Consider the following 20011-nt stretch of genomic DNA (forward strand, 5'->3'; position numbering starts at 1 on the left):
CAGATTTCATACTTACACTAAAATGCAATTAAAAACAAAATTGCTTTAAGAGCTATGGGTGGAAGTGACGTTTTGACATTGCTTCTGCCCTGCAATGGTATAGAGATGAGTGGGGCTCGTCTCCATACCAAGCCAGGGAGAGGACCAGATCGCCTCCGCTGCTACCGATGGCTCCAGTAAGCGGCGGAGGGCACCGTAGAGCGGCGAGAAGGGTGGGTCCTCTCCCCCGCCGATAAGTGATTTTGTGGCGAATCCCCAGCAGAGACCACTTTTATCTGAAACCGTGCCGCTCACTGAAGTAGAGGATACTGGGGGGGGGGGGGGGGTTATAGTAGCTAGTTGCTGCCATAACAACGATATCCCTCTTCAACGTGCCAACGTATATCGGAGTGAGCCAGTCCGGAAGTGGTTAAATGGTAACTTAAATTTCTAATGCTCAAAATCAAAATGAATACATTGCCTCATTGTTCAAGAACATTTCCAATTGATGCCTATTTATACTGGTTTGTATCTGTATGTTTTGGCAAAAGTGTGAAGATCTAACTCAACAAATTTCACAAAACAAAATGACCCTTCTTCAGGAGTTTATACATTTAATGTATAAAAGGTAAAAATACACTCACAAGATTAAAAACTATTCCAGCAGGCATGATCAATGTGGTGTTCATCCACTCCACTCTTGGGTGGTAGCTGCTGGTGTGTAGGTGGCCAGAGGTCCGGGGGCGCTGGTGGCTCCCAGTGCTTCATCTTAAATTTAGAGACACTCTGAGTTTACGATGTCACTTGTGGTTATATCGTCAGTGGCACTGAGTGTCTCCAAGTTTACCAGAAAGTGCTGGGAGCCACCAGCGCCCACCGCCGGCCTCTGGCCACCGACACACCAGCGGCTATCACCTGTAGCAGTACCCCCGTGGAGCCGCTGAGTGTAGTAGTTCCACCTGTCATCCTGCCCAGCCTGGCATTTACTTCCAATCACTCATCAGACAACGAACAGTCCATCAGCTTTGTTTTCATTATTTTAATGAGGGATTAAACTTGGATGGGGTAAACGGATAATGGGATGCCCAGAATCAATAGTATTAAATGATGAAACCTCTATTTACATCCTATAAAGCTCCAGTCTTCTCCAGCACAATGCTTCTTTGTAGACTGTTACTTCCTCTCCTGTGCAATACTTGGTTCCTGGCACAGCTAGCACATGGTTAGGCCCAACTATAGGGATTTGCCATTTGCTGGCAGGGACCATGTGCCCCTTTGGTGTAGCAACCGATAGCAATAGAAAAAGTCTTTAGTGCTAGCTGTATTGAGGGTGACTACTGATCCCAGTCAGTCCTGGGCTGACTCTGACAGCCCTCCTGGCAGCAGCCCGACTTCAACGCCAGTAACATCAAAGTCTCTCCCGCTGGCTCTACATCCATCTCAGACTCCCAGTCAACATGCCTCTCTCAGCTCTCCTGACTGTGCCTGTCAGTCACCGACACCTGGTGGATCCCTCCTGAAGACTTGCCGGCACTGTTCCCCACTGTCCTCTCCTGCTCCTGTTCAGGACACCCCTTGGGTGGTGTGAGGTTCCCTCACAGCTCCGAGCTCTGGCCGAAGGTCACCCCCCCCGCACTGGCCAAAAAACTAACTCTAGCATTTACCTAAGGTAGAGGTTGCTACACACCCAAGAGTAGAGCGGATGAACGCCACATTGATCATTTATGCTGAAATTGTTTTTAACCTTGTAAGTCTATTTTTACTTTTCATACATTAAATTGCGGTCATAATGCACTTAGATAGCGCTGCTCTCTCTGTCCTTTGTGTTCCCAGAGTCCCTCCTAGCTATCCCCTACCCTGTCCTTGCTTAGCCCCCTACCCTCCACCCCCCCAAACCACCCCTCTACCTACTCTTCCTAGGTGATATGTATCGGTAATTGGTATCGGCGAGTACTTAAAAGAAAGTATCTGTGTTAAAAAGATGGCATCGCTGCATACCTATAATATGTGGCTCTAGCGTAATGAACTTTGTCCATGCTACTGTCAATATATTTTATACTGTGATGTTTATTTCTACTTATACTTGTATCAATGGCTGTAAATATGTTTTATTGGGTGAGATTCTAATTTTTCCAATAAATGGTTTTAAGGAACCCTGTACTATAGCCTGTACTATATTATATTGTCATTGTCGGCCTCTCCTTTCTAAAATGCGGATGCCTGACTCTTATACTGAATTAAGGGTTTTAGTACTTACTGAGCACCAGATGCTGGGAAGCAGTGGAATGTATAAACCCGGGTGTGTCCAGGAATCCTGGGGATTGTGGTAGCCCAGGGGATTGTGGCAAAAAGAATTAAGGTGACACTGAAATCTGGTTAAAAAATACTATGTAAGTATGTATTATTTACCTTGTATTGCTCTTAGCCTTCTCTAAATCTCCAAATTTCTGTTTTCAGACTTCCTGCTAGAGGGTAGGGATGAGCTTCGTGTTCGAGTCGAACATACTGTTCGCCCGTTCGGCGAATTCCAAACGTTATGGGCCGTTCACGCCAAATTCGTGTGGCGCTCACGGCCCACAATGCACTGCGTCATCGCAGTGCATTGCTGGCTCATGATTGGCCAAGCATCCACTGTGACCCCGCATGCTTGGCCAATCACAGCGCCAGCAGCGAGGAGAGCCATGATTGGCCACAGGCAGGATGCCTGTGGCCAATCATAGCTCAGGCTGTGTAGTACACGCCCCACACTATATAAGGCCGCCAGCGCGGCGGCCTTGTGTAGTGTGTTGGCGTCTGAAGCAGTTAGTGGGTGTTCTGTGTACCTTCAACACAGTACACACCGATCGTTATCGGCCGTTTTTCGATCTTGCTCTTCTGTAGTGGTTGTTGTCTGCGTGCCCTGACCGCAGTATACACCGCTATATTCACCTCACCTATATAGCTAGTGATCTATCTTTTATAATAGAGCTTGCAGTCAGTAGTGTTAGGAGCTTGTGCGTGCTGTCTGCGTGCTCTGTACCCAGTACACACCGCTATATCCACCTACATAGCTCTTCTCTATTTGAGCCATCTGCAGGAGTTATTGGAAGTTGTGTGTGCCTCCAGCACAGCACAGTATACATCTGTATATACCCATTTATCTCTGGTGTTCTATAATAAAGGCATCTGCTGGAGTTAGTGGGTGTTTTGTGCCTCCAGCACAATATACACCTGTATCTACCCTTTATTGCTGTTCACTAATAAAGGCATCTGCAGGAGTTAGTGGGTGTTGTGTGCCTCCAGCACAATATACACTACCCAACTGCTGTTTTACCCAACTCCCTTCAGGCCATTACCATGTCTGGAAAGCCAGCAAGGAGAGGCAGACAGGCTTGAGCCGTTAAGAGGGCAAGCAGGCTCTGTGTCTAGAGACAACAGTGCTGGTCATGGACGCGGTGCATTGTCATCAGCACGTGGCCATGGGACACGCTTGTCCTTCTTTTCGGCAGCTGGACATGTTGAAGCGCAACATGCCAATGACTTGGTAGAGTGGATGACCAAGCCCTCTTCATCCTCCTCATCCTCTCTCACCCAGTCTCAGGGTACTAGCAAAGCAGCTGCCAACGCATCGTCTTCCCTCGTCTCAATGTCATCATCAGTGACTCCTTCCCTAGACCCACCACGTCCTCCTGAGGAGTCTCCTGAACTCTTTGAGCACAGTGTTGGGTACATGCTCCAGGAGGATGCCCAGTGTTTTGTAGGCTCTGATGATGATACTCAGCTAGAGGAAGGCGGTAGCGTGAATACAGAGAGAGGGGATGCTCAAGAAGGACAGCAATCTGGCAGTCATGTTCCACAAGCTGCAGCATATTGCCAGGTTTGCTACAGCGATGAAGAGGTAGAGGATGATGAGGGCACTGAATCCACGTGGGTGCCTGGTAGGAGAGAGGAGGAGGAGGAGGAGGCACATGTCCAATGAGGCAGGATGCCCTCCGGGGGCCAGCTTAGGGGCAGCACAGCAGCTGAATCACACCGCAGAGCTCCGCCTGTGCAGGGCGCTGCCTCTGCGCGTTATTCTAAAAGTTCTTTGGTGTGGGCCTTTTTTTGAGACGAGTGCATCAGATCGCACTGCTGCTATTTGCAACATATGTCTCAAGCGTATCTCGCGTGGCCAAAACATCAGCCGCTTGGGCACCACATGCTTGACCAGACATATGTTGACCTGCCATGCAGCTCGTTGGCAAGCATACCTCAAAGACCCACACCAAAGAACAAAGCAGACCTCTCCTTGCTCCTCATCAGCTGGCATCTCCAACCCCACTAAACCTTCAGTCCTCTCTGAAACCTGCTCTGAGAGGAATGAAGGTGTAGAATTAGGTGTGTCACAGCCAAGTGCTTCGGGGCACTCTGCTAGCAGTACACCCACGTCCGATTATAGCAGGCAAATGTCCCTGCCCCAGCTGCTGGACTGGCGAAAGAAGTTCACTCCCAGCCATCCACATGCCCAGCGGTTGAATTCTAGCTTGGCTAAATTGCTAGCACTTCAACTGCTGCCTTTTCAGTTGGTAGACTCGGCCCCCTTCCGTGAGTTTGTACAATGTGCGGTTCCTCAGTGGCTGGTCCCCAAACGCCACTTTTTCTCACGGAAGGCGATTCCAGCTCTCTACCGGCATGTAGAAGGCAATGTCCTTGCCTCGCTGGACAGGGCGGTCAGCGGTGAGGTGCATATTACCGCTGACTCATGGTCCAGCAGGCATGGACAGGGACGTTACCTGTCTTTCACGGACCATTGGGTCACTCTTCTGGCAGCTGGGAAGGATGCAGGACAAGGTGCAGTAGTGTTGGAGGTTGTTCCGCCACCACGCCTCCAAAATGCTACTATTGGTTGTGACACACCTCTCTCCTCCACTCCCTCCTCTTCTTCTTCCTCCATGGCCTCTTCCAGTGCTCTGTCCTCAGAACCAGCGGTTCTCCGTAGGCGTTCCAGGGGCTACGCAAGTACGCAGGCAAAACGATGCCATGCCGTGCTTGCGCTGGTTTGTTTGGGGGACAGGAGCCACACTGGGGTGGATGTTTTGTCAGTTCTGCAGGGGCAGGCCGAGAGGTGGTTGACGCCACGCCAGCTTAAGCCAGGAATGGTGGTTTGTGACAATGGCACCAACCTCCTCTCCGCCCTCCGACAGGGACAACTGACCCATGTGCCTTGTGTAGCTCACGTCCTTAACCTGGTGGTGCAGCGGTTCTTGGGCAGGTACCCGGGCTTACAGGATGTCCTGAAGCCAGCCAGGAAAGTCTGTGTGCATTTCCACCGATCATTTAATGCCTGTGCTCGGCTGGCTGAGCTCCAAAAGGAGTTGAACCTGCCCAAGAACCGCCTTATATGTGACATGCCCACCAGGTGGAACTCAACGTTGGCCATGCTGCAGTGGCTGCACATGCAGCAGAGGGCCATCAATGAGTACCTGTGCGACTACGGCACCAGGACAGGGTCAGGGGAGCTCGGTTTTTTCTCACCACGCCAGTGGGGCATGATCAGGGATGCATGCACTGTCCTGTCACCGTTTGAGGAGGCCACAAGGATGGTGAGCAGTGACAGTGCATGCATCAGTGACACTGTACCTCTTGTCCACCTCTTGGAGCATACGCTGCGTGGAATAATGGACAGGGCACTTGAGGCAGAACAGAGGCAGGAAGAGGAGGACTTCCTTGCCTCTCAAGGCCCCCTTTATCCAGACAGTGTTCCTGCTGTGCCACCCATCACACAGGAAGAGGATGAGGAGGAGGAAGAGGAGGAGGAGGATGATTGTGTCAGCATGGAGGTGGAGGCTGGCACTGAGCATCAGCAGCAGCAGTAGTCTTGTAGGGATGATTTACAGTCCCAAGAAACACGTGGACTTGTACGTGGCTGGGAGGAGGTAGCTGCGGATCATGTTGTCCTTAGTGACGCAGAGGACTCCGGACCGAATGCCTCAGCTAACCTACGCTGCATGGCCTTCCTGATCCTGCAAAGCCTGCGGAAGGATCCTCGTATTCTTCGGATCAAGGAGAGGGACCATTACTGGCTGGCCACTCTCCTTGATCCACGGTACAAGGGTAAGGTTGCCGACCTTATCTAGCCATCGCAGAGGGAGCAGAGGATGAGACATCTCCGGGAGGCCTTGCAGAAAGGTCTGTGCAATGCATTCCCAGAGACTGGGAGGTTACAAACTCCTGGTCCTGGACAATGTGTTGCTGAGGCATTGGTCAGAAGGAGCGGTGGAGAAGGTGGCCGTCTGACTGATGCTTTCAGACAATTTTTTAGTCCGCAGGTATGATCGGTTGCAATTTTTCTTTTTTTTAAAACTGACGTTTTTTCGGGAGCACTGATTTTAATGACAATTAAAGTGAAAAAAAAGTGAAAAATTCCTTTAAATATCATGCCTGGGGGGTGTCTATAGTATGCCTGTGAAGTGGCACGTGTTTCATGTGTTTAGAACAGTCCCTGCACAAAATGACATTTAACAGAAAAAAAGTCATTTAAAACTGCTTGCAGTTTTAATGTAATGTCTGGTTCCGGCACTACAGATGAAAATCATTGAGAAAAATGGCATGGGTAGCCCCCTCTGCCCATTACCAGCCCCTTTGGGTCTTGTACGGATATTAAGGGGAACCCCGTACCCAAATGAAAAAAGTAAAGGCATGGGGCCCCCAGGCCCTATATACTCAGAACAGCAGTATACAGGCGGTGCAAACAAGACAGGGACTGTGTAGGTTTGTTGTGTTAAGTAGAATCTGTTTGTAATTTTGAACTGGTACATTTTTAAAGTGTAGCTCCAGTCAAAAAAAAAATTTAAGCTTTTTGGAAAACATGGGAAGGGTTATCACCCCTGTATAATTTTTTTTGTCGTCTCTCTTTTTTCATCTCCCTTCCTGTTGTCTCCTTCCGTTTGCAAGTAGGAGACGTTTGTAAGTTGGATGTTTGAAAGTAGGGGCCTGCCCTATATGCTCTGCAGAAATGTGGGCCTAAGGTGTTGGTGTTGCCGCAACGCTGTAAGCCCTCAAAGTGACACTTGGTGGGCGCTGGAGCGCCCTGCTGTGAATGATTATATCAAGAATTGTAATTACATGCCATTGTTGAACAATGGTAGAAAAATTGGGCCTTTGGTGGTTGTGGTGGTGCTGCTGGTGCCACAACACTGTAAGTCCTCACAGTTACTCTCGGTGGGCGCAGGAACAGGCCCGGCTGTGAAATATTATATCAAGAATTGTAATTACATGTCCCTGTTAGACAGGGGCTGAAAAATTGGGCCACTGGTGCTGGTGCCACGACACTGCAACCTCTCCCAGATACTCTAGCTGGAGTGCAGGAATGAGCCCTCCTGCAAAGCATTGCATCAAAAATTGTAATTACATGCCCCTGTTAAACAGGGGCTGACAAATGTGGCCTTAGCCACTGGTGGCGTCACCCAGAACCAAAAATGTTCTTCCAAGCTATCAGCAGGATCATTGAGGAGGAAGAGGGTAGTCAGTCAACATAACAGGACAGTCACTCAGCATCAGCATAGGCAGTCTTGAAGGGATGTGACATTTCAAAAAAAATTATTCGGTTACATCAGCTTCAGGTACTTGGTAGCTGGGGGTGATCCAAGACTGATTCATCTTTATGAAGGTCAGTCGATCAACTGTGTCGGTGGACAAGCGCACCCTGTGATTGGTTACAAAGCCTCCAGCGGCACTGAAGGTGCGTTCCGAAAGAACGCTGGATGCAGGACAGGCCAGTATTGCATACTGTGCAAGCTCTGGCCAGTGATCCATCCTCAAGACCCAGTAAGCCAGAGGATTTTCGGTGGGAAAGGTGTCCAAGTCTGACCTTGCCCCTAGGTATTCCTGCACCATGTAAATCAGACGCTGGCAATGGTTGCTGGAACCAATCATACCTTGGGGCTGCAGACTAAAAAATTGTCTGAATGCATCGGTGAGATGGCCATCTTCTCCACCGCTCCTTCTGTGACTGAAGCCTCAGCAACACGTTGTCCAGGACCAGGAGTTTGGAACCTCCCAGTCTCTGGGAACGCATTTCACGGACCTTTCTGCAAGGCCTCCCAGAGATGTCTCATCCTCTGCTCCTTCTGCGACCGCAAGATAAGGTCCGCAACCTTACCTTTGTACCGTGGATCAAGGAGAGTGGCTAGCCAGTAATGGTCCCTCTCCTTGATCGGAAGAATACAAGGATCCTTCCGCAGGCTTTGCAGGAGCAGGGAGGCCATGCAGCGTAGGTTAGCTGAGGCATTCAGTCCAGAGTCCTCTGGGTCACTAAGGACAACATGATCCACAGCCACCTCCTCCCAGCCACGTACAAGTCCACGGGATTCTTGGGACTGTAAATCATCCCTAAAATACTGCTGATGCTGAGTGCCAGGCTCCACCTCCATGCTGACACAATCCTCCTCCTCCTCCTCCTCTTCCTGTGTGATGGGTGGGAAAGCAGGAACACTGTCTGGATAAAGGGGGCCTTGAGAGGCAAGGAAGTCCTCCTCTTCCTGCCTCTGTTCTGCCTCAAGTGCCCTGTCCATTATTTCATGCAGTGTATAACAGGCGGACAAGAGGTACAGTGTCACTAATGCATGCACTGTCACTGCTCACCATCCTCGAGGCCTCCCCAAATGGTGACAGGACAGTGCATGCATCCCTGATCATGCGCCACTGGTGTGGTGAAAAAAAACCAAGCTCCTCTGACCCTGTCCTGGTGCCATAGTCGCACAGGTACTCATTGTTATAAATATTGAGCAAAAGCCGCATTTATGTAGTACAAAAGATAGGTTGCAGCCCCCCAGCCAAGAAATCCCCACGAGGGGTTTTCACAAGTAGTTAATGATCTGTAAAAAATGGGGTATCTGGCGCTACCTAATATTGGAAAAATGGACCCCGGTATTTCTACCGATCCAGGTGTCCCATCAATTTGGTAAGTTTGTTATAGTACAGTAACCTTTCCTCTGGTATCTGTATCAATTTTGAGTATTATAATTACCGTGTCACTAAAGTATAAAGAAAATAAATTGTGATAGAGCAATATAGGTGCTCATACAAAGTGCTTTGTGCAAAAATAAGTGCAAGATGATAGTGTAATATTCAATGCGATTTATGTTTAAAATCGCATAAGTACTAATGTGTTAGATTCTCTCCAAAACACTATTAAACTATATACGGTAAATGTTGTAAGGTGCAAATGTGTAAAAAAATTAATAAATATCAATTGTAACTGTAAAATATGTAAACATATATTCTAATCCTCATGTATGATGGTGCAAAGCCACAAGGCGAAACACGAAAATCAAACCCTATATAAATATATGTACGTAAGATATATGTCAAAGTTTCTATATATATCGTAAACTGAAAATATATAAAAAATAACTTGATCAAAAAGTCACAAAAATATATCAAAAAAATGGAATATAAAAATAAACATTTTAAAAATAAAAATAGTTAAAACAAAATAATTAATTAAAGGAAAAAAGAGTCTTTAGTGTCCACAAGTGAAAAAGAGTCCTCAGTTGTGCAAATCCAGCAAAAAAGATGTATTCATATAAGGTGACTTTAGTGCTTAGAATATATCCTTCAGGTGACTTGAGTGCTCCCCCACAAGGTTCCCCACTCACCAGAAAGATACACCCCTACAGGGGTACTGCGCCTTTAAATCAGCCTCATGCAGTTCCAGCTCTCAGGCCCATATAGGATATAGTTCTTCGTATCCAGAAAAAATCCAGTTTATTCCTCATAGGAAAAAAGATATAGCCTCCATAGTGTAGTATATACGTAATTAGATGGGAGCACTAGTTGTTTACTTTAGCAGAAAAGAATTTTATTTTCACAAAAAATATGTATAACAAAAATTGTATATGGCAAAAAATATATATATATGGTATATATATAAGGCTATCCAATGCTCCCGCTATTTAAGATCTGTGGAGTAGCAGAGAATTTCCATGCATAAAAATCAAAAGATTCCCATAAAAAAATAAAGAATAAAAAAACAACAAACAACAAAATGAACTTCAAAAAACTTAAAAAAACAAATGGCTCTTGAACCCAGGGAACCCAGAACCAGTCCTATGTTATTCAGCAAGGTCCATCCGCTTCAAGTTGATGCTTAAATACTTTGGATCAATCAATCATTGTAAGTATAAAGCGGGGATCTGAATAATAGTTCCCAGGGTAAGGCACAGATGTATCACCTCCAAGGGTTCAAAAAAAGGCTATTCGGGGCCCGATCAGTGGATACACAGTGTGCGCTCAACCGCTCGAGACGACCCGGAAGTGACGTAGTGTGCGTGGCTCCGTCGTACGTGTTTCGTCATTGACTGCCGCTGAAGACGTCATGACCATGAGTCAGCGGTAATATGCACCTTACCACTGACCGCCCTGTCTAGCGAGGCATGGACATTGCCTTCCACATGCCGGTAGAGAGTCAGAGTCGCCTTCTGTGAGAAAAAGTGCCGTTTGGGAACCTGCCACTGAGGAACCGCACATTGCACGAAGGGGGCTCAGTCTACCAACTGAAAAGGCAGCAGTTGGACTGCTAGCAATTTAGCCAAGCTAGCATTCAACCGCTGGGCATGTGGATGGCTGGGAGTGAACTTCTTTCGATGGTCCAGCAGCTGCCTGCTACAATCGGATGTCGGTGTACTGCTAGCAGAGTGCCCGCAAGTACTTGGCTGTGACACACCTAATTCTACACCTTCATTCCTCTCAGTGCAGGTTTCACAGAGGACTGAAGGTCTAGTGGGTTTGGAGATGCCAGCTGATGAGGAGCAAGGAGAGGTCCGCTTTGTTCTTTGGTGTGGGTCTTTAAGGTACACTTGTCAACGAGCTGCATAGCAGGTCAACATATGTCTGGTCAAGCATGTGGTGCCCAAGTGGCTGATATTTTGGCCACGCGAGATACGCTTGAGACATATGTGGTGCGATCTGATGCACTGGTCTCAAAAAAGGCCCACACCAAAGAACTTTTGGAATAACACGCAGAGGCAGCGCCCTTTACAGTCAGAGCTCTGCGGTGTGATTCAGTCAGTGTGCTGCCCTTAAGCTGGCCCCCGGAGGGCATCCTGCCTCGTTGGAGATGTGCCTCCTCCACCTTTCTCCTATTAGGCACCCACGTGCAGTCAGTGACCTCATCATCCCCTCCTTCTTCATCACTGGAGCAAATCTGGCAGTATGCTGCAGCTGATGGAACATGACTGCCAGATTGCTCTCCTTCTTGAGCATCCCCTCTCTCTGCGCTCACGCTACTGCCTTCCTCTAGCTGGGTATCATCATCAGAGCCTTCAAAACGCTGGGCATCCTCCTGGAGCATGTACCCAACACTGTGCTTAAACAGTTTGGGGGAATCCTCAGGAGGACATGGTGGGTCTAGGGAAGGAGTTACTGATGACATTGAAATGAGGGAAGAGGACGTGTTGGCAGCTGCTTTGCTAGTACCCTGAGCCTGGGTGAGAGAGGATGAGGAGGGCTTGGTCATCCACTCTACCAAGTCTTCGGCATGATGTGGCTCAACACGTCCAGCTGCCGAAAATAAGGACAACCGTGTCCCATGGCAACGCCTTCTTGCCCTCTTTTATTGGCTTGTGACTGTCTGCCTCTCCTTGTTGGCCTTCCAAACATAGTAATGGCCTGCAGGGAGAGGGGAAAACCAGCAATTGGGTAGCTTTAGGTGCACACTGAGCAGATGACACAGTACACCGACTGTAATTACTGCAGCTGCCTGCCTGTGTTACAGAAACAGAACAACACCAGCAATAAGGGGTAGCTTCAGATGTACTGTATACTGTGCAGGAGGCACACAACACCCGCTCTAACTTCTGCAGGTGCCTGTATTACAGCAACAGAACCCCAGTAATAAAGGGTAGCTTCAGGTTTATACTGTGCAAGAGGCACACATCACCCACTGAACAAGCGCTAGGTTCCCAAGCAATAAAGACTCTGTCCCTGCCTATCATGCTCTTTCCCTGACCGCCGCAACACACTACACAAGGCCGCCACGCTGGTAGCCTTATATAGTGTGGGGCGTGTACTAAACCCTCCTGAGCTATAATTGGCCACAGGCATCCTGTGGCCAATTATGGCTCTCCTCGCTGCCGGCGCTGTGATTGACCAAGCATGCGGGGTCACAGTGCATGCTTGGCCAGTGCATTGTGGGCTGTGAGCGACACACGAATATGGCCCACAGAGTTCTGGCTTCGCCGAACGAGCAAACAGCCGGTGTGCGACTCGAACATGCGTTCGACTCAAACACCAAGCTCATCCCTAGTAAAGAGGGACTTTACTACAGAATCACTAAAGCCTGCTCTGGGTTTTTATAGCTTATATTTTTGGCACATGTTGTAATGTTTTTTTTTGTTTCAATGTTTTTATTGATTATTATTGATAAAACAAATATTGCATGTTACATACACATAGTAAAACATAAATCTGAATATCATTGTAATTATGAAATACAGAATTTGAAAATAAAGCAACAATATGAATTGATATTTGGCATAAGATAGACATGCATAGATCAATAAAAAAAAAAAAAATTAAACAAAACAAAAAAAAAAAACACACTTGTAAATATCTATCATATAGATGAAATTACTCCAAGCTGGATAAAATTGATTTAAACAACACATGCGTATATATGGAGTCATATTAGTCGCATACCTACATCTCATAAGAAACCAAAAAAAATGTAATGTTGAGAGATCATAGGTTATAAATAGTTTGTTTTTTGTATGTTATCATGTTTAATTACATTATTTCTTTCATATTGGTTTTGTGTTCTCTTTCTGCATGGTTCTATTGTCAGTGCTGCCAAAATTTGAAGTTCTTGCTATGCTTCCTGAGGTGATCACTGTTTCAATGGAGAGCTTTCCATTAAAAATATGTGGAAGGTAAATTTGAATTTTTGTTCATAAAAAAATGCATATTATGTTAACATTAAAGAGATAGATAATGGCACTGGCTGGAACCTGGATGAATTCCCATTGTTGAGAATAGAAAGTCTGGAATGATAATGGTGCTGGATCAAACTTAGCACAGTATCTACCTCCAAGACCGTGGGTTCATGTTGCCCTGTTTTTAAATCTTAGCAGTGCAGGCAGATATAAAAACACTTTTTTTTTTTAAAACAACTTTTTTTTATTAGTGAACCAAGGTACAGACAGTTAAGGAATGGTGTACATTACGTAAACATACAATAATGAGAAACACAGGTAACATGTTATAACATTATATCATGTATCAAATCAATGGTGACCCCATAAGAGGGTAATACCCTTACATCAGACTTGGAAATGAGGAATATAGCCCGACTCTAACCACCTGGTCCAGGGCAGCACATGCATCACCTGTCTACCCACATGAGCCTGCGTCATTTATCCATTTGTCCCATACTTTATAATATTTGGCTTGGCAGCCCCTGTTAGTGTACATACATTTTTTGTAGGGGAGAGTGAGATTAATGTCCGCTTTCCACTCTGCTAATGTCGGGGGAGTAGGCCTTATCCACTTCCTGGCAATGAGTTTTCTGGCTGAGAACAGTCTCCTGCATAAATGTTTTGGTGTATCTAGCAGGCTCCACTGGGTAGATGCCCAGGAGACATTGTTTGGGATGTAATTCCACTGGTGTACCCATAGTGTCATGCAAAAAGTTTACTACTTGTTCCCAAAATCCCTGAATTCGGGGGCAGGACCAGAGGAGGTGGAAGAAGCTGCCAGTATTGAGTCTACACATTGGGCAAGTCAGCGGGAAGTTTTTCTTATATCGTACTATTCTGAGAGGGGTTAGGTAGGTTCTGTGTATTATAAAAATTTGTGACAATCTATCCGACAATTTGGGGTAGTCTTCCCTGCACGTCTCCAGTGCATATTCCCATCCACCATCTTCAATGGGCCCCAGATCCCTTTCCCAGCGTGGTTTGGGGGCATATGCACATTTGCTTGCTACAGGGGCAGACATCATAGCATAATAGGAGGAAATAAGCCCCTTAGGGTCGTCGCTCCTGGCTATGGACATAATAGGATTGGGAGTGGGCTGGGGAATCTCCCTTGTGAGAACTGTGTCAAAGCCGCATGATGCACCTGTAGGTATGTGAAATGCAGACTGTCGTGGACCCCAAATTCCTCCCACATTCGACCAAAGGTCTTGAGGGCTCCATCTAGAAGTAAGTGTTGCAAATAATATATGCCTCGCTTTCTCCATACCTCTTGCCTTTGTAAAGCAAGAAATTCCTGCATACGTTTATTAGCCCATAAAGGTGTAATGTCATTATACGTTGGGATCCCCAATCTGCGGGTAGCTATATCCCATATACGTCTATACTGTTGCAGGATTGGAGCTTGTATTCCACCCAGACCAGAGGCTCCCAGACCCGCAGTAATAGCATATAGGGGGTCTCCTGTTTGCTGGCCCCAGTTGGGGCAGAGCATTGTCATAAATCGTTCCCCATCAGATTTATCCAGATGAAAAAATTGAGAGAGCTGTGCTGCAATGTAATAATGGCCAAAGTCCGGTAGTGCTGTGCCTCCCCTGTCTGTCGGACATTTTAGAGTCTGCCAGCAGAGTTTATGTCTATTTCGCCCCCACACAAATGGACTCGAGAGCCTCTAGTTTCCTAAAATATTTTAAAGAAAGATAGACCGGGGAGTGCCAGAGGACATATAGTACTTTAGGTAATAAAATCATTTTAATGAGATTAATGCGTCCCCACACTCCAAGGGGGAGACTGGACCATGCCTGCGTTTTACTTTTAATCATAGCGAAAAGGGGTTCAATATTAAGGGCAATATAATCCCTTGAGGCCCTGGAGATGTGTAATCCTAAATATTTAAGCGTAACAACTCTTTGTAAAGGGAGATTGCTAGAAGAGTGCACAGGGGGGAAGGCATCTAATGGTAATATCTGGGACTTGTCCCAATTCATTTTGAGGCCCGAAAATGCTCCAAATTGCTCTATAAGTAGGAGTGCTTTAGTTAGTGATGAGTCTGAGTCAACGAGTTATAGTAAAGTATCATCGGCATAGAGGCTGATCTTCTCAACAACATATCTCACTTTCAGTTCTCTAATCTCTGGGTCTGCTCTAATAGCTACGGCTAAAGGCTCTGCCGCTAGGGCGTATAAAAGTGGGGATAGTGTGCAGCCCTGCCTTGTGCCTCTACCCAGGCTAAAGATCGAAGACGGCCAACCATTTGCCACATCTCTAGCCCTCGGAGCATGATAAAGGAGCTGTACCCATTTAAGAAAATTTGGACCGAACCCGTAGCACTGTAGACACTTCCACAAATAGGGCCATTGTACGGAATCAAATGCTTTCGCTGTGTCAAGAGACACAACTACTCGCGTACTCACTTCCTCATGTGTCGCCTGTAGATTAATAAAGAGCCTCCTAAAATTAAAGGACGTCTTTCATCCCAGCATAAAGCCAGCTTGGTCAGAGTGTATAAGTGAAAGTATAACCTGGTTAAGGCATAGGGCGAGGACTTTCGCCAATATCTTAATGTCTACTTGTAACAGTGATATCAGACGATAAGATTCCGGGAGCAGAGGATCTTTTCCCGGTTTGGTTATCAGGACTATAGTGGCCTCTCTCATAGATGCAGGTAACTCAGAAGTTTGGAAAAGATGAGTATATAACAGTAATAATTTAGGGGCGAGAATTTCAGAAAATTGGGCGTAAAATTCTATTGGCAAACCCTCCGAGCCCGGAGCCTTGGAGGGTGCAAAGGCCGCAATGGCCGTTGTAATTTCATCCACCGTCAGCGGTGCCTCTAAAATAGAGGCTTGTTCCACTGTGAGCTGAGGGAGCTCCACCATATTCAGAAACCCATCCACAGGACCACCATCTGGGGGTACTGTAGACGAGTATAACTCAGAAAAAAATTCCTGAAACTTGAGTGTCACCTCCGGTGGATCCGTTAACAGAGTGCCACCTGGGCCGTGCAAGGAGATTACTACGGGGGGTCTAACCTCCCCACGGGACAGGTACGATAGTAGTTTGCCCGCCTTCTCCCCATGTTCAAAAAACAACTGTTGAAGAAAAAATTGTTTCTGTTTAGCCTTTTCGTATTGTATGGTTTCTACCACTCTAGTTTGAAGCCTAAGATGTGCTGCATTAGCGGGCGAGGGATCCTGCATAAGATTGTGCTCCGCCTCAGTTAGCCTCCCCACTTCCACTTCCAAGCTTTCTATAGCCCTGTCCTTAATCTTGTTTATACGGGAGATCAGGGTAGCACAAGCGTGGAGCTTGAAGGCCTCCCAGACAGCCGAGGGATTCGTTAAATTATCGTTATCAGCAAAAAATGCATCCCATTCCATCCCAATCTCATCGTCTTCAGGCAAGAGAGTGAGCCAGAAGGGATTCAAGCGCCACGCCCGGGGAGCTCTACGCTGTGGTACACTGAGAGTGATCTGATAGGGACTGTGGTCCGATAAAGTTCGGGGTCCAAAGGATGCATCAAGTAGTCTCGGGGTGAGAATCTGGGAGACAAAAATATAATCTATCCTGGACAGAGTATCATGAGAGGAGGAGAAACACAAGAAGACACAAGCAGAAGGGAACCTGTGCCGCCACGTGTCCACCAGCCGGAAGGAAGTCATTAATTTAGACAAAGTACTACCTCCAGACGGAGTAGGTCTAACATGGGAGGAATGCAATCTATCCAGGGAACTATTCATAGTAGCATTAAAATCCCCCAACCACACAGCCGGTGTTGCGGCATATCTTGACATAAAGGAGAAACCCGCTGAGAGAATTGAGGTGCAGAATAGAGGAGGCACATAACAGGCTAGCACGAGCATGGGCTCACCATAAAACTTTGCATGTAGAAAGACGTAGCGACCAAGTGGGTCAGTCTCAATTTCCCCTAGTTCAAAAGGAACCGTTTTGGCTATCAACACCGACACTCCCCTCGAGTGGGAAGTGTAGGTTGAATGATACCCCCAACCCACCCACGGGCGACGTATCACCATCTGAAGCCTCCCCTCCACGTGAGTTTCAACCAGTACTACCACGTCCACTCTGCACCTTTTAAGAACTGCGAAGGCTGCCGGGCGCTTAATTTTATCGCGCAGCCCCCTCACGTTCCATGTAAAAAATTTCAATGACGCCATACCCTATACCAAACACATATCAAAAAACAGGTCATCAGATAGTAACTTTGAGTACCCCCCCCCCATCAGGAAGGTCCCCAGTGCCACAAGCGCAATGCTCCCACATCAGTGTTAACATTACCCTCGGGGTCACCCAGCCGGGTGTACCATACCATTGACAATAATAACAGAACGGATGATGTAAGAGAAGCAGAATTCCGCCACATCCACTAACAATAAAAAGCAGGATCCAGGTTGTAAGCGGGGGTAAATTGCTCTGTGTAACACACAAGTCAGGTAGGACGTTCACATTCTCACGGCTCCCGCCACGAATAGAAGAAGGTAGAGCATCCGGACCCCAAGAGGACTACAGTGAGTGTAGTAATATTCACAGGAACTGCATTGCACCTATAAGGATGCTGCAGTAAAATCACCATATAATAAGATGTGAGCAGGGGAAGTTGGGTATGTGCAAAAAAGATGGCAAACAACATCAGTATGTAACGCCAGTCCTCACCATCTCCTCTCCCCCACACATCCAAAAACTCCAAAGGGGGGAAAAGTTCAGTGGCTATCAGGCTGGGCACAGAGTTCCAATATAGAGCAAGTCACACAGCCCAACTGTAAAAAATGGGGGATAACCACATACTCACTCCAGCTTCAGTCTCTCCGTGCCACCGCCGTGCGATGTTCCAGCCAAGTAAGCACTTCCTCTGCTGCATCAAAAAAGGACACTTTCCCATCATGTTCCACACGCAGCCTAGCTGGAAAGATCATGGTATATTTGTAGTTATGAATCCTCAATCTACACAATCTGTGCGGCGGCGGCGCTGGACCTCTGAGGAGAAGTCAGGGAAAAGTGCAAGCTTGACATTGCCAAAGTCTGTTACCCTTCAATCTGGTTAGATTGGTGGGGCCCCCTGTGGTGGTGGCCTAGCCGGCATGCAGTGGGCTCGCTCAACAGCCAACATGAGGAAGAATGCCGCTCTGCCATAAGTGTCAATAAGTAATTGCTCTAAGAACCCAGCCGGGTCCTTCCCTTCAGCACCCTCCGGCAAGCCAATGAGTCTCAAATTGCATTTCTGAGCCTATTCTCCATTTCATCATGTTCGGAGAACAGTTGCTGTATCTGCTGTTGCAGGCCTTCAGTCTCGGTGTGCAGCGGTGGTAATGCAATTTCCATGGCGCTCAGGCCATTCTCGGCAGCTTTCACCCGATCACGGAGCTTGTGGAAGTCCTGGCGGAGGTGAGATATATCCACCTTAACCTCCTCAATCTGCGAGGTGAGCGAAGTGCGGCATAAGGTGATGGCCTCCAGGAGTAGAGCAGTATCTCCAGCAGACCGCGCCTCCTCCTCCTGCTCCCCGTCGCCATCTTCCCCAGGTCCAGCCGATTCTCTATGGCGGTACTATGCCAATTTCGCCGCTGCAGCTTTCTGAGATTTTGACGGCGACATAGTGCTTAGCTTACCGGGAAGGCAGTCAGGTAAGTAGCGCGAGTATTCACCGGCTATAGAGTGCAGGATGTTGTGGATAGCAGGATAACCGAGCGGAGCTCCGTGAGATGCATCCTACTCCATGCTCTCGCAGGCCACGCCCCCATAAAAACACTTTTTTAATTTAATTATGTATTTGTTAAAACATATCATTACATGTATTTTTACATAGATCTGGAATACATAATCATTTACTTTTAACACTAATATGGGGAGAGGGATGAGCATGCAGAACTCTGAACAAGTCAAAGCTGTATTACTAGTTAAAGCCAACAGTTTGAATAGGAGGAAGGATGACCATCAGTGTATTGCCTCTCTTTTATTCTCCCGTCACAACAGGGGAGCAAGTTTGTAACCAATTTGTTTTGCATAGGTATAGTTGAGGAAGATGTGAGCCAGATGTGGCCCTTTGCTAGCCTTTATTCCTCCCACTGACACCAACAATGGGGCATTATTTCTTCCACTGATACCAATGAATGGGATATTATTCCTCCTAATAGGAGCACTACTCGTCCTCCTACTGACCACCAACCCTGAGGGCATATTTTTTATCACTGATGCTGGGCCTTTAGAACGTTTTCTACCCCACGCTGGCCACAATCCAGTCTAAAGTTTGAAGTACAGTAATCTGGCCCTTTGTTTGAGACCCCTGCTCTAGGGCAATACCCCATTATTCTAAAGGAATTGGATCAGAATGAGAGGCTTCCATATTTCTCAGCACAGGTTTTCATAAAAAATATCAATTCTGGAATACAGTGCCAGGACATGGTCATCTGTTGCCCAAGATGAAGATGACAAATTGCACTCTCCCAGAAGAAGGAGCAGCTAGGGCTAATAGCCAGGGCCACTGTTAGAAATCATGAGGCCCCATACAGCCCTCTTGATGGGGCCTCCCCAACCATGCCTACACCCCAAGACAAGTAGAGGCGCAAGGATCCAAAAATAATATCACCAAAAATGGAAGGACTGTTGTCAGGTCACCTTGAGGCCAGGTGACAGATGCACACCGTAGGGATTCAGGGTGCACCGCAAGGTTGTGGACCCTACGGCTGACTGCTGCTGACAAAGGTCAAGGTGATAGGAAGGCAGGGCCACCAGAACACAAAGATGGATCCCACTGGGGATAGAGCGTAAGATTCCCTGGGGCGCGAAGTCTAAGAGCCAGGAGGTGTTCACCAGAGCCTCGAGTGGTGAGGATGGACTTGGCTGCAACTGGCTCCAGGTCGCGACCCCCAGGGTCCCCCAGCTCGCACCCACAGTAGGCAACAGGAGGATAGGGATGGTGAGGGACGAAGCCAAGGTCGGGGACACAAGCAGACAGGAATAGTCGGGGACACGTCAAAAGGTCAGGATCACAGGCAAACAGGGATGGTCAAGGACACGCCAAAGTCAGTAACGGAATAACAGCAGAGCACACAGCAGGTAACAAGAAGCTAACGCACAAAGGTTGATCA

The 20011-nt window shown here is 47.3% G+C and overlaps 1 protein-coding gene across 1 annotated transcript in view; it reads left to right on the top strand.

Annotated features, from left to right (window-relative positions):
* LOC143930667 (alpha-2-macroglobulin-like protein 1) overlaps positions 1–20011 on the top strand; it is a 210419-nt gene that overhangs the window by 15261 nt on the left and 175147 nt on the right. The window contains exon 7 of the mRNA XM_077455170.1: positions 12782–12866. Within this exon, the coding sequence (XP_077311296.1) occupies positions 12782–12866 (85 nt within the window). The remainder of the gene's footprint in view (positions 1–12781; positions 12867–20011) is intronic.

This window comes from Lithobates pipiens, unplaced genomic scaffold (assembly GCF_037356315.1).
Source record: "Lithobates pipiens isolate NorthernLeopardFrog02 unplaced genomic scaffold, aLitPip1_a1.2 Scaffold_25, whole genome shotgun sequence".
NCBI classification, from domain to species: domain Eukaryota; kingdom Metazoa; phylum Chordata; class Amphibia; order Anura; family Ranidae; genus Lithobates; species Lithobates pipiens.